The 15,439-nt window shown below is 43.1% G+C and overlaps 1 protein-coding gene across 4 annotated transcripts in view; it reads left to right on the top strand.

The window, feature by feature from the left end:
- The first annotated feature begins 63 nt into the window (after positions 1-63).
- Positions 64-15,439, top strand: part of DIS3L2 (DIS3 like 3'-5' exoribonuclease 2) — a 204,361-nt gene continuing 188,985 nt past the window's right edge. The window contains exons 1-3 of one of the 4 annotated variants that reach the window (XM_026070977.1): positions 64-267; positions 428-592; positions 2,617-3,342. In XM_026070977.1, the coding sequence (XP_025926762.1) occupies positions 2,637-3,342 (706 nt within the window). In that variant the 5' untranslated portion in view covers positions 64-267; positions 428-592; positions 2,617-2,636. Of the gene's footprint in view, positions 593-2,616; positions 3,343-15,439 lie in introns of those variants that run through there. The other 3 variants (XM_026070976.1, XM_026070975.1, XM_026070978.1) reach the window with 3 other exon arrangements.

The raw sequence follows: 15,439 nt of genomic DNA, 5'->3' as shown, positions 1-15,439 counted from the left end.
CCCCGGCCGGGTCCGGTGCCGCTCGGGCCCGTCAGCGCGGCGCCGCCGCCATCCCGAGGTCCGGCCCGGCCCGGCGGGGCTCAGCCCCGGGCCTTTGCTGCTCCCCGGCGCCGGGCATCGCCCTGGCGGCTCGTTCCGGGCTGAAGAATCATCGTGCGCGGTCAGGTCCCGGCGCAGGCGCTGCAGCGAGGCGGTGGTAGTCCGGTTTGAGTCCCCGAAGTGCTCGTTGCTGCTCCACATGAAAGAAATCGCTTTCGTGTGTGGCAGGTGAGGCAGTGGGAGAAGGGCTTGGCCTTGGGCTTGTCACTGGTCAACAGAATGTGGAAGGCAGGCCCTGGAGCTGTGGTCCCTGCGGTGCTCGTCGTGCTGCAGCAGATGCGCCCGTGCTCGCTCCTGTGGTGCGCTTGAAAAAATCCTGTGTTCACAGCTTGATGACGTGTGGGTGTTGAAGGCAAGTGCTGATCTTCCYAGATAGTTAAGTGAGCATCTTCCATTGGCACTTCCTTCCCGGAGGTTGCTGAGAGACGTGGAGCAGTGTTTCCCACTGCCAAGGGTATCTGCATCTCTGCCCTGCCTGCTGGAACCAGGCAAGGTGGGTGTACCTCTTACCTACCTGTGCCTTTGCTCTGCGTCTCGATTGCTAGGAAGCCACGAATTTGTGGGCACCTATGGGAAGCTAATAATGAAATTATAATCTTTAGGGGGCTTGTAAGACCTTTCCTTGTGTGTGCTACAATTCTTAATTGTTAACGTGATTAATGTGATGTAAATTGTAGTGGTGGCAAGAAGCAAATTTTTATTCTTTACTTGTAGGTAAAAATGGCAAACTTTTGTATGCTGGAATCACTGTTTGGAGAGTACTCTCGCTGGCTTTTATAAATGCTATCTACCTCTATTGAATTGGCAACTGGTGAAGATGACGTTAAAAGAAAGCTTACTGTAGACCTACCCGTGTGAGGGTTTTGTAATAGCTCTGTAGCAGGTCACTCTATTAGAAAAGTTTAGTTATTGGCCAGCAACAATGGAAAATCTTAGGAAAAAGAATCACAAACCACACAAAGAATTTTTCCTATTTATTCAGGGATTTTTTATTTTTGCTTTGTATTGGGAAGTCTGTTCACATCCGTGCTCAATTACTTAATAAATCAAGTTGCAATGTGTGTTGTTTCTCTAAAAGGGCCAGAGCAGGCACTCTGAGGAGGAACCAGCTCTGCAACCCCTAGTCTCTGTAGCATGGCCAGTTCCCAGGCAATACGTGCAAGGAGGAAAGTGCCTGGGTGCTTGTCCTCTGTGCAACCGCAGCAAAAGAGAGAAGAGGGTTGGTTAAGGGAGAAGATAAATTCCAAGTGTGGTGGGAGTAGGGAAGGGAGTATGGACTTCTTTCCTGCTGAACCCTGTGCTTTGACCTGCCAACACCCCCATGCTTAGAGAAGCGAAAAAAGAGAGGGTTGATGGACAATATCCTTTATTTCAGCACAGAGTCCAGTGCCTATCAATTCTGGCATATAAGAGGTCACAGCGAGGCCCTGAAGTTCTCAACATAATAGCTGGGGTGAAATACAACAGTTCAGCTTCAAATGTGYCTTAAAGGAAGAAAGAGGCATTTTTATAAAATCTACAGAAGACAGCAGTTGCTCTGAGAGAAGTCAATACAGGGCTTGATTATCAATATTTGTATTTCTCTTTCATGTTAGATACAGCAAAAATCATTGATTTGTCCTGTCCCTGCCTATAATTTTCCTTAGTAGTAGTGCTGAGGAAAATGYACTAGACTGTTTCCCTCTGATAACTTAAAAGGTAGAGCAGCTGAGACAAACAAAAGATGCTTGATCTACCCTTGATCCACTCTCATGCCACAAAGGTGGGAGTGTAATACTATCTACAGAAACTGGTGCTGGATGGAGTGGTAGCCAGTGTGTATTAATCACGAAGAATGATGAGCTCTTGCAAGCTGATTAGTTGTTCTGGGGAATTTATTTCATCTCAGYTACACTGAGGGTGGGTTTATGGCTAGAATGACAAGCTGAAACGGTTAGTCTTGATATCTGAAGCAAGCGTCCTATATTATCTAGTAGTCAGTCACTGTAGAAATACAAGTATGTGAAATGAGGTAAGAGGCGATATATGTTCTTTTTACTGCAACATTTCAGCACTTCAGTAAGGATGCAGTTGTTTTTGAAGACTCCAGGTTGGACATGACAAGATTTTACTTTTGGTAACCTCTAAGTTTATGCATCTAACACCATCTGTCAGTTACTGCCTTTATTTGCCAAGATCTTTCAAAGGCAAGGAAGAGAGGATTATAGGAATCATTTATATCTGGGATATAAGCATCTGGACAGAATCCCTGTTTTGTGTGGCATATGGACAGACACGGCTTACAGGCTCACTCCTAGGTCACTGACAGTGATTTAATACAGGGCAGCTGTTGACTTGATTGTGCTTTAACACCCCCATGCCCAGTGTAGTATCTCATCATCCTGCAATTTCTGTAAAGATCAATGCATTCTTATTTAGTGAACTTTCATGTCTGTTAGCATAATCAATTCTTTGACCCTTTATTTTGAGAAAATAACCCGTTTTTTCCCCCCTGTGTCTATTTACAACTCTTTGAAGTCTGGGCCTTTTACTACACTATGGATCAGCTGGGGTATGTGAGAAGTGCTTCTGCCAAAGGTACCAAAGAAGGATTAAGCAAGCCCGCTCTTCCTCAGAAGAATGCTTATGCCAGGCTTGTGCAAAAGCACCACAGTGGCCGATTCCGGTCCTATTTGAATCACATTGCGCAGAAGATGCAACTGGAAGAGAACACTCCCAGTGACTCCAGCTCAGATCTGGAACCATCCCTGAAGAGAGGCCTGGTGAAAGACGGTGTAGCGAGGAACGGGTTGAACGTGCACAGCTATTCACCAGTCAGAACATCTCGTCTGGAACAGCCCATGTCTGGAGGATTTGAGAAACTGAATGAAGATAAACCCCAAACCACTCTGAGCAGATGTCACCATAAAAAAGATGCCAATATTAGCCCAGAAGGTGACCTGGAGGTGGAGGAAGACTACTACATAAACCAGCATGGAGCTGCAGCTGACTTGTTAAATATGAGTGATGCCCTGGGTGGCAGAGTATCAAACAGCCTGAGACACAGTACTGCTCTGCAGAAGTCTTCTGGTTCTGAAGAAAAGGATGAGGAGGACATGTGGAAGAAGAAACATAAGAAACGAGGCAGGTGTCCTGCCAGCACAGATACAGCAGCTGGACACTTGTTGACTGAGCAGTTTAGTGGGGATGTGCTGGCAGCAAATGCCAGGAAAACAAGTCACTTGTCTTCTGGTCAAATGCAAGGTGAGTGCAAGCTAATGAGCTGTTTGGTGCATTTCCTACAATTACAATGGAACTGAATGCGGTGTGTCTGTTAGTCATGAGTGAGTTAACATGAGCCAGGTCTACTCAGTCCAAGTTAGTCAGCCCTTAGTTACCTGTGGGTGGCTTTGTCCTGGTTTACAAGTAAGCCATACTGCATGTGCAAACATGTGCAAATGGCTTCGTGTGGAGCCAACTTGGTTCTGGCAGGACCTAATCCTCTTGGCGTGGGCTCTGTGAATGTGGCTGTGCTGCTTCCAGGACCGGCTCAAGACTAGGAGAGCCTAATTTCTGTGGTGCAGTATCCAAATTAATAAGATTGCTGGATCTGAGCTGATTGAGGGCAGAGTCATGGTTCTCTGCATCATCTCTTTGGATCTGGAGTGCTGGTTAGCCTTTGCAGCAAGCCCAAGTCCATCCAGTACTTGGGGACTGAGACGCCTGTGTAATATCTGATTCTGGATATGCAGTGTTGATGCCAATAATTTTGCTGGTAGTAATAAAGGGACCACATCTTGCTGTGATACAGTGAATGTCACTCTTAAATGCAATGTTTGGGGGGAAAAGTCTACTTACGGACATATATAAAATCCTTTATTAAAAAAAAAAACAACAAGCAATGAAAGCCAGACACTTTAAGTTTCTTGCTGTAATGGGTTAAAACTTCCTCTGAATGATATTTATGGTGAAATACTTGGATAGCCTGCACTTCTGCAAGCTCCTACTGCAGAAACTCATAAATGTCACTGCATTAAATTCTCTGTAACAAGCAGTAAAGAGATCAATTTCTCAGCTGGGTAAGATGGGCCTGAGGCCTATCACAACTCTTGGATTGGAAATCAAGTAAATTTTTAACTAAATCAGTCTTGTAAAACTATGCCTCATCACTCAAGAGTAGCAAGTAATACGCTTCTTATATGGTTTGCTGTATTTCTGAGGCTGTGAAAGTATATTGTGTGCTTAAGTTGGTAAACTTTCATGAGTTCTTGCAAGGCAAATCATAATCAGACATTTAACACAAGCAGATTATGTTAATGCTTGATGATAAGCCTGATTTTGGGACTTTTTTTACATGCCTCATTGTAACACTTCTGTATTTATTATGCTAGCCTGTTATAATAGGCTTTACTGCCTTTTACTTTTCAGGGAACTAGTAGCTTTTGGTGAGTGGGGAAGAGCAGTTAATAGACATTCCATACTAATGTTTAATTTAGACTAGTTGGTTTGTTAATGTTAAGTGATGCACTTTACAGAAGTTTAATTTGACACTCTGCAAACTAATTGCATGGGTACTGCATTAGACTTGAGATTTGGTCCCAGAGCAGACTAAGCCAATCTGAATTGGGGCTGCTGTGGGTCTGGACTCTGCTTCTCTTCTCTTCCTTCTGCCAACACTGGTGTCTGCCTGATCCTGCAGTGAGTTAGTTCAGGGAATCAAACCATCAGAAAGCAAACTACCAAAAGAAAAGTAAATAGCTTTCTGCTCTAAAGCTTGCACACTGGTTGCAAGGGCTTGCTGTGGGCAAGCATGACATTAGGGCACCTTCCTTAAAATGGCGCTCTAATGGGAAAGGTCTCAGCCGTATCTGCCTCTGTCCAATATGTCCTGCTGTTCACACTGCTGTGACAGGTTGTTGTTGCAGCCCTGAGCCCTCTCCTGGGACTAGCTACTCCAAACTAGATAGCTGGAGCTCTTCCTGGAAACAGCCTTGCTTAAGCATTGTCCTGTCTGAGCAGTTTTGAGAAGTGCCCTGACCTTAGTGAAAGGCTTACCTGGTGTATTCCCAATCCAAAGCCAAGCCTGGCCCCTGGAGACTGTGTTAGGTTCTCTAGTCTCTTCTGAAATAAGCACAAGGGCTTGTTTCCAGCTCATCATCAACTCATGAGACAGTAGTCCCTGGGGAGATGGTAGTCCCCTGAGGAGACGTTATGCAGGAGTATGTACTGTAAGTCTCAGCAGTAACAATGTTTTATACTCTTAATCTCCTTTCCACCCTGAAGGATCAAGGTAAACTTCTAAACCAATGTTTTAGATTCAAATTTGTCCTGAACTGATAAGCTTGTTCAAAGTAGTGTGTTTTTCATGGATTCACTGTGTTCATGGAGCAAACTGCAATGGTTTGTGTATTGTTTTCTATGGCTTTCTTAAGCTGGTATGGTCTATGTGTTTTTCTGCTGTGGGAGAAGTGTGATCTTATCAACCCTTCCCACCCCTCCTGGAAAGCCCCTCTTGTATTAGGAAAACAAAAATACCTGTTTAAAGAGCAAGTCTAATAAAGGTGTAAGTGGATTAAAAAGATTTTTCCTCACCACAAATGAAGAGGTCCTAAATTTCAATAAACTGCATTTGTAAAAAGCCTATTAAATGGAAAGTCTAGAAGACTTAAAAGTGTAGCTATGAAAATGATAGGTACATATATGATTTTTTTAGCCTAAAATGGAACTCTAGCCTGACTTTCAAAGCAAGCACCTGCAGCTCTAGCTGGGAATGGGGTTGTACAAACCCTCTGAAAACCAGTTATTTATTTAGAAACTTAGTATAAAGAGCTAGAGCAGAAAATGTTGACCCTGATGTTTGACCTCCCAGGTGGAAAACTCGCACTGTGGGAAAGATTATTGGAAAATTATTTGCTTAACAGTGACACCCTTCCTTTCTTCCCCCTGCATAGTTGAGACTGGTTACACTCCAGAACACTTGGAGGGACGTGAAAACAGTTTCTTGGGGAGGAAAGAAAAAGGAAAAAAATATATATATCTGATTCAAAGAAACCTCTTTCCTGTTGTTTCAGTTTGACTATGTTTTAGCACTCTTGTTCAAGTGAAATGAAGGTTTTACAATATGCAAGTGCTTAGGCATAAGAACTCGTATATCACAGTACCAGATTAATATTCTCTCACTTCAAAGCTCATCTTTTTCTCTTGATGCTGATGTAAGTCATATTATTTTGCATAGGCAGGTGTCTGGTTTGATCAGTTTAAATCAAGGCTTGTGAAACTATGGTGGCAAGAATTGCTTCTGTCATAGCAGTGAGGCATATCAGCTTTTCAGTAGTGACATTTCCTCACAAATTAACTCTGTTCAGGCTGTTGTAGGCTTTCCAAAAAAGCTCTTTGAGCTAATCTCAAAGCCAAGCATCTCTCTTCATATTGGTTTGTTTCATTATCCTCTTATTAACAGTTCTTCAGTTCAGACTTAGCCATAGTCAGGTTTGCAATGACCCTAAAACTGAAAATGCTAAATTTGAAGGCAGACATGCTGAAGGCTGAGAAAACCCTTTGAGTGCCATGGAGCAGGTTCCGGGGAGTGAGGGGCTCTTCCTTGTCAACACCCCCGCAATGGTACAGCAGTTCTGATGGCCTTGGGGGAAAGCAGAGAAGTCAGTGGACTCATAGCAAGCGTCACTGATTTCAGGAGCTCGCTGCTGGCAATATGCTGCTCTCCACTGAAAGCGCTGAGGAGCCCTGGTAGTGGTCTGCTAATTCCCAAAGTTTGAGAACCTCTGGTCCTAAACAGAAGAAAATCACCAAGATATAAAATGGGCAAAATTATTCACTGGCTTTTCCAAATGGTATATGTCTCACCCATGCTTCAGCTGTTTCCTTTCTCCACTGCCCCGGTGCTGTGTTATCTCAGTAAAGGTATGGTAGAGGGAGAAGCTAAGCACAGGAGACACTGTATCTGGTGGGCTGCTTTGTAGGAGAAGCTAATTTTAAACTGTACATACCTTTATCCTCTGTCATGACTGCCTTTGCCATTCTGTACTGTAGGACCCCAAGCCTTACCTTGGGGGATAGAAATAATTTAATAACAGATAGTCAGGAGGCTGCGAATATGCCAGTCTCTTCTGGTGTCCCAGAGAGTGCCTGCTTTTGCTGAGTATTGATCTTCAGTGACTTGCCCAGCTATGCTGACATGCTACCCTTAAAGTGTAATGAATGGTAAATGAAAAGGCTGAACTGAGAGCTCTGGTTTTGTGTGAATTCAAGGAGCAACATGTTTAAAACTTGAAAGTAGCACTGTCCTGTGCTACCTGTAATTGCCAAATGGACCCTGCTGTTGGAGACATCAAGGTGGAAATCATGGTGTGCTTCAGTGCAGACTTCGATGTGGGTAATGAGGACATCCATGATTTGGTGAGAGAGGATAGAAAGAGGGATTCCAGCTTGGAAAAGGAAACCATCTTTCTGGGTTTAGAAGAATATTCTTAACCTTGCTAGCTGGTGCATGCATCTTTGAAATTCTTGGTGCTCTTTCTTGGAGGCTGGGTGCTGAACTATGCAGAAGTTGCTCTGAGCTGTTATTTTCCCCTCATTATTAAAAGTTGACATGTAACTCCGACTGACTGACTCTAACAGGAGTCTCCATACTGCTCTATTTCTTGGTACACCTTGTTTATCAGTAAAGACTGTCACAATGAGTGAAATACCCCTGTTATTCATGAACTGGTTCCTCCTGCACTGGATCTGGTGTTTTTCCTTCCCCCTCCTGGCAAATCTTTTTTTCAAGCTTCCTTTGTGCTCTGTAGGTTCCTTCCCAGCTGTGACTTTGGGACACAGGCTTACAGACATAGCACCTGGCTATCTGCAGTTTTAGGTTTGCTGGATCAGTGTCTACTCCACATTCCCTACGGGCATATCTTATATATCTTTTATAAATATCTATCTATCTATCTGTATCTTCTTTGCTGTAAGAAATTTTATCTCTTAGGGCTGACTGATAACAAAATATAACAGGGACTTTGTGAAGATCCCCAAACAATTGTGCAGAATGGAGCAATAAATACAGACCTAGACAGCAGAATAAAATGCTTATGAGTACTTCTGTGCCTTGCTTTCTTCTCTGTGCAGAGGAATTAAGGATCCTTCCCCTCTCCTATGCAGCCAATTTCCTTTTCTCCTTGGTTAAAAGGGGAGAAGCCCCTCTACTATGACAGTATGCTCCTTGCATTCTCTTTTGCAATCTCTCACTGGCTTACCAAGAATTCATCTTTGTTCCTCTCTTCTGTTTTTTTTTTCCACCTTCCCCTGCCCCTCCAATTCCCTGGGGTCTTGCAGAGATTTAATGTAGGATGTAACCATCTGGTTTGTCCAAAGAACTTTGCAGTTGAGAGTTGAGTTTGAACAACCCTCCATTGTCCCTTCTCTGAAATGTGAGACAGCCCTGAAACTGCGTATTGGAGTCAATGTATGATATTAGCAGCCTCAAACTTTAGGAAGATGAAGTTGCACGTAGATGCATTCAACAAACTGTTGTTCCTTTCTGTATGACTATAATGTCTGCCAGGATAATTTCCATAAAGCCCCATGTTCTGAAGTTTCTTTTCATACAAACCCTAATAAAGCAGAAAATCAACCTAAAATGACTTCTAAAATCATTATGATGCCCATAGGTTTTCATCTAATGTAATTTCCCTGTGCAATATTTTCCCTGTATCTCCTGATCCTCTAGGTTTTTTGGGTGTTAAGATTTGGTTAAATTTCCTTGGTAGAAAAAGTCTTTTATGAAGTCCTCTGGGATGTTTTCTTTTTTTGATCAAAAGCTCTAAGGGTTTTCCTACTTCAAGCAAGAGTTAGTCATCAAAATCTCTTTTCAGGCTGACTACTGACTGATGCTTCTGAACTAAAAGGGCTCACAACCCCTTTTCATTGAGGACGGAAGTACTAGCTGTTTCTGCAGCCATCTGTCTGTCACATGCTAGTAGCTGAGATTTGCACAGCTGCTACGTGGAACTTCATCTAAAGTATTTTTGAAGTATTGCTTTTATCAGTAAGGAGTTTGGACCAAGCTGCATGTTTTATTTGGGACAACAAAGTTTCAGTTGCGTTTTGGGTATGTGTGCTTCTCACCCCGGTTTTTGAGGAAATGTTGCTGTTAAATAGTACATTCTTAAGTCTGCTGGAAAGCCTAAAAAACAAACCTCTGCATAAAAGCCCTGCCCTCTAAACATGGGGTGCAGCATGATCTTTGGAAACACCGTCTTCCAACTGCACTAGAATTTTCAAGGGTCTCAGGAGCTGCCTGAGAGACAGTGGGGTGACTTTATTGATGCCGAAAGCTTGGGTGGAGCAGGATGCTTGGGTTCCTCCAGTGGTCAATTGCTGTGAAATAAGTTCAGGTACCGCAGGGCTGGCTGCAGAGTCGGTAGCTATAGACACCCTCCTCATGAAGAACAGCACCACCAGCTTTGCTAGGTAACCTCCTGAGGCTCCTCTCACTACAAGCTTCGTGGGTTTATGATGTGATTGAGGTATCTTGCCCATCTGTCAGGGTCAGCATGCCCCCTGAGTAGAAACAGGCACCTCCTGGGTAACAACAGGCCTCATCTGCAACAGCAGAAGATTTCCATGGCCTTTTCTGATTTATTGTCTGTCTGAGGCTTGGCTTTTATGTGCCCAGCCTGTGGTACTTAAACAACTTGGGCAGCTTCCACAGAGGAGTGTCTCTGGCAATCAGGCTGGTGTTCAGCATCCTAGCTTAAAACAACAACAACAACAAAAAAACCCAAAACACAAACAATTAGTGCTGCTGGATGGTGTTAATGAGTGTGTGGCTGCAACTCTGACACCTGAAAGATGCAGGACAGGTAAAGGGAATGTCCTGAGATGGCTTTCCTGGATATTTGATGGGCACAACTGGTCAAGAAATACCAGGCTGAGCAAGAAGGCAAAATCTCAGGGGTTTTGTCTTTCCGTCATACACCTGATTTTGTATTTGCCTTTGTTCCTCTGAGGGAAGTCTGAAGGAAGAACCACAGCTTCTGCTTTTCTTTTTTCATAAGGCAAACTTAAGATAACGTTACTTTCTAGTGGCGAGCCTTCCAGTTCTTGTGTGGTGAAATTCAGCACGTAAGAATGCTGTTATCTCCCTATCTGGCACCAGTAAATATGAACCAGCAATCTAATAAAGGCCATAGAAGCAGCTCAATAAATGGAGAATGTTGGTTGCTGTGGAAATCTTTTAAATGTCCATAATCTTTGCCAGGTCCGATGCAATGTTCTTTGGATGACGTTAATCATAGTAATAAGATATGGGAGAGGAGGGAAAGCTGGATTTACAGTATGGCCTCATCTGAGAAACACATGAAAAATAGGATGCTTATTTCTCTAACAGTTTAGCAATGTCATCACAAACATAAATTTCTGCGTTGCTTTTGATAGAAAAAAGTGTTGCATTCCTGAACCTTGTGCAACTGTAATGTTTTTGGCTAAGATCAGCTATAGTATGTGAGTTAATATGTGATGTATCCTCTCTTGGGGAGATGAGATCCTGCCCTTGCAGGGACTGTGCTTTTGTATGTGATCTAATAACTGTCTTCCATGCCCATCACCAGAGTCTGATGTACACTGGGATGCAACAGGACTGAACTATGTAGCAGAAGTCCTTACATTTGGCAGCAAAGTTATTTTATTTACATGAAATAACTTTCTTCATGTGCTAGTGCTCATGTGAAAATGCGCATCTGTGGAAACACTTTTTTTTTAACGGTTACTATTAACCTATTTTTTGTTTTAATTTATGTTTTTTCTTGTCTTTTTCTTCAGCTCCAATCTCTGGTGTTAAGCCTTCCTTATTTAGCTCAGGTAACTGGACCTGTCAGTCTGATGTCTGTCCCAGAAAAATAATAGGCTGATACAAGAATTGATTTAAATCTTTAATTTGTATTAAATTTGTTCTTTAATGTGAATTGGCATGAAATTATGTAATACAGATCCTGTTGAACTCCCTCAATATCAATTTTTAATGAGATTACAAGTCTGTTGATGATAAAGGTATTGATGCCTAGTATGGATGTGTTAGCATAACAGAATCACAGCACATGTATAATGGTTTAAAAACGGTTCAGCTGAAGTAATTAAATGCAGCTATAAATTGAGAGTTGTAACCAACAGGTGTGTCTGGTGGTTCCTACTGGGCGATATTCTGATTCTGTGCTCTTTAACACTTTTGTCAATGATCAGGAAGAAAACATACAAGTTTAAGAGTGTTTTGGGTGCCTTGGAGACTACAGGGAGTAGTGAATAATGGGGGCAGTTACTGACAGCCGTCTGGATCATTTGGCAGACTGGGAGCAAGTGAAACAAAATCCATTTGTTGGGCCTGTGTAGAGCCATGCTAGCAGTGCAAGGAGCCCAGTGTGGGAAGCAGCAGCTTGGAAAAAAAGTTTTGAGCTTTTGATGGATTAATCAACTGAACATCCCCCTCCCTGTGAAACTTGGCCGAAAGGGTAATGTATGAGCATGGGATGYATGAGCATGGGAATTGCAAGATAGAGTAAGGACTGCATGTGTCTTTGGCACGGCAGCAGCAGCTTCTGGAGTGTTGGATCCTGTGGTGATGCCCTCTGTTCAGGGAGGATGGTAATGAATTGATGAATACTCGGAGGAGAGCCACGAGGAAGATTAAAACACTGGGATCATCAGTGAATGATTTGAGGAACTCTGCTTTACTTATTAAAGAGATGCTAGGGGGAAGGGAGCTTTCAGTAAATTGCCTACATGGGTAACAGATGTTCAATAATAGGCTACTCAGTTGAGCAGATTATGATATAACACATTTGAGGCTAAACAAATCCAGGCTTGAAATAAAGTGCAATTTAACAGTGAGGGTAAATGACCATTGGAACAGTTTCACCAAGGATTGTGGTATGTGGGCTGTTACTGCTAAGCTGAAAAGCCTTAATAGCAAATTCTACCAAAAAGAAAAAAAAATACCCTGCGTTTCAAACAGGAATTAATTTGAAAAAGTCCTCTGTCCTCTGCTATCCTTGAGGTCAGCACACCCTGGTCAGCTTGGACCTTTTGTTCTGAGAATTTTCAAAATGCCTCTTTTGCCGCRGGTACTAAGGTAGGACGGATGCTTTGCAGCTGGCTTCAGCAGCTAATTGCATTTCCTCTCCAGGCCTTAATTGGTGCAGGGTTCTCGCTGCTGTCCAGCCCTGCAGCCTGTGCTTCTGCCTCCCTTCTTCCATGTGCTAGTGTCCATCTCTTGCCCTCCCGCCTCCAGCCCCTTGTTGACTAGCTCCATGAAATGCTGTGGGATGCATGTCCCTAACTCCCTCTTGTGGGGAAATCCAAGCTACAGAGTTGAAACTTGGCTGGGGCAGGATGGAAAACAAAATGTTGGAAACCTATTGCATGGCAAGTCTTCTGTGACAAAAATACAAATTTCCAGAGTGCTCAAGGAAAATGTCAACACAAGCAGCTGCAGCCCACGGATGCATGGGGCAGGTCATGCCTTGGAAAGTATTTCAGGCTCTCTACAGATAGAGGCTGGCAGCAGTGATGTTTTTATTCAGTTTGTGTTTTCTTAGACATCTTTTCCGCCACAATCCTGAGAACTGTCTACTATATTGAGTGGGTAGAGTTTAGGGTACGCTTCTTCAGCCAGTGTCTTATTCTGCAGCTCATTTGGTAACCTCAGGATCTGAGTCTCTGAAAGCAGTTTTTTCATTTCTTCATCTGCTAACATCTTCTGGTACGTTAGCATCTCCTGTCAGGTATTCTCCCTTTCAAGGCCTCTTGGCTTCCTCTTATCTTCCAGCCACTTGCTTCCCTCAAAGTACTGAAGCCCAGAGAAGTCAGAGAGAACTTCCTCAATATTATGTTTAAATGTTTTTCTTGAAGTGTTTTTCCTGAAGTGTTGAACAAGCCTTTTCAAAGCATAGCTGCTATATAAAACAGAGAAAAATACTGCCAAAGATGATTTGTGAGAAAGCAAGGATAAGGCGGCAGTGCAGGCAGCCCTGACCCACATCTCAAGGCAGGAGTGGAAGCCTGAAGGAGTGCAGTCATCAGGCGGAGTAGGTGGTTAGGAGGTCACAAGCAGGGTGGAGCAGGTTCACAAAGAGTCCTGAAAACCAGAAGAGCTGTATCCCCTCCCTGACAACGCCACTGTGCTGCTGCACGCCGCTGGAGCACAGTAACTATTTTGATAAACTTTTAGTCTATTGCTACTAAATGAGTTTCGTCACCAATGCTTAGTTCGGTGTTGGGAATGGTATCTTTGGCTCTTGTAGCTGTATAGTATTCCTATAACACAAACCTGGCTGAGGAATTGAATAAAACTGCCTTTATTGTCTGTGAGTTACTAAAGTCAAAATCCTGCAGCATCAAGATGCTTGGAAGTGTTTTGCAAGAGGAGGAGTGGTGTAGTGGGCACATGATCTTGGCGACTGGGAGCAGTTTCTGCAGCATAGTTGTCCACAGCAAAAATAATGCATCGTGCTTTTCTCTTCATCTCAGTTTTTCAAGGCACGGGCCCTTTCAGAAAGTCAAAGTCAGCAAGAACACTTTCGTTTTTTTCCTAGTTTCATATTGAAATCTAAGGGCATGCAGCACAATAGTTTTAAATAAGCATGTACGGCTTAGAGGAAAAGAGCAGTGGCGACACCATGCAGAGTGCTGAACTGAGTGTGGATCTGGAAATGGGTATATGTCTCTGCTACTGATTTCCTGTGGCTGCCTCCAGCTCTAAATGGGGATGTTTCTTCCTCGATGGCACTTTGTAAGATTGCTGCAATGTCCACATTTTTACAACTAATTGTAATGGCATGGTCTCTTCCAAAAACAGCTCATGGCCCTATGAACTCCCCTACAAACCATGGCAGTCTATTTTCCCTTTCTGGGAGACGCTGGCTTGGGGGCAGAGTGCTTTTCTGTACTCAGCTTGTTCCCATGTGGACAGTATTCCTTCTCTGCCTTTTCTTCCTTGGATGTCCAACTCTTTGCAGATAGACATCATGAAGAAATACCAAAAATGCTTAGAGCCACCTTCTCCTAGAAAAGCAGGGCAAGAGGTGCCCTCTGGGTTTGTTCCTGGGTGCATGGGTGGCTCACAGCCTGCCTGTGTCCTGGCATGCAGGCATGGTCACACTGGTGCACGAGCTGCTGGCTGGCACAGGCGGAGCTGTGTTATGTCGAGCTGGGTTCCTTGTAACCAGTTAGGTTGCTGCTAGAGGAACCTGTTGCTTTGAGCCACTTCTAAAATCATATTTAAGAGCTGTGTGGGGAGGCCTTCAGGTTAAGTGCTGTCTTGTTTTATTTTGATTTGTCTAGACTGTGGAAAGTTACAGCTCAGATTTATGCTGTGGATGAGCCCTAGCGGCCCATCATAGTGGGTCAATTAGTGGGAACTGGTGGGCATTGGAGATAGTTCTGGCAGCTGAATTTCAATACATCATCCCCTCAGTTCAGAACATTTGCATATAATTTACATTTTGGCTGAGCCCATGCATGTAAATGTAGGTCTACATTGTTTCTATTCTTTGAATGACTGTTTAATTAACTTTAAACTTAATTATGCCATCTGCCATCTGCCTAAAACCCTACAATACTGTCATATCACCATCTTTTTCACTTCCGCCAAGATATTCCCTTTCCCGGAAGTTTGTCCTACTTTTAAATCATTAAGATATTTTCAAATCATGTACATCTTCAGTTATTTTTGAAGAAGACTCACAGAAATGTTGTATAAATGTCTTTTAGCTGTGTAGCATAGTCTTGAATAGATCATAGGAAGAGGTTAATAGAAGTACATTTTCCTTATGGAGCGTGTTGCAGGACCTTCAGTTTAAGATTCTTTGGGTTTACATTTAATTTAAGAAGAATTTTTTAATTTTTTTAATTTGCTCATGACTAGGAGAATGTGCTCTTTGACTTTCTCTTAGACCACAGATTGAATATCTGAAATTTTGCCTACCACATTCTATCTCCAGAAAGTCTCTTTGCTGCAAAGAAACCTCCCTGAACTGGTACATGTAATGGAAAGGAGAGATTTTGAGACAAAAACAGTAACGAATTCTTTTCCATGATGTTCTCTTATCTCTCTATTGCTTTGTCTTTATTCTTGAGCCATCTATTGCATTTAACCTGTTTGCTCTAAGATGCTGTAAAATACTCTGAAATGGTTCTGTTTCAAGGCTAGTGGAGGATTCTGAACTCGGTTAATGCTGAAAGCAGTGTTGAAGTACAGCAGTTCTTAGTGCAGGCTGGAATGGAGCTAAGTTCACAAGGAGCGTGGTAGATGGGTTTTGATATTGCTTGTGTTATTGGGGCACTACCACAGAATTTTGCTTAATAT

Source organism: Apteryx rowi, unplaced genomic scaffold (genome assembly GCF_003343035.1).
Source record: "Apteryx rowi isolate R43461 unplaced genomic scaffold, aptRow1 scaffold_32, whole genome shotgun sequence".
Lineage (NCBI taxonomy): Eukaryota > Metazoa > Chordata > Aves > Apterygiformes > Apterygidae > Apteryx > Apteryx rowi.
This window is presented reverse-complemented; position numbering and strand designations above follow the sequence as displayed.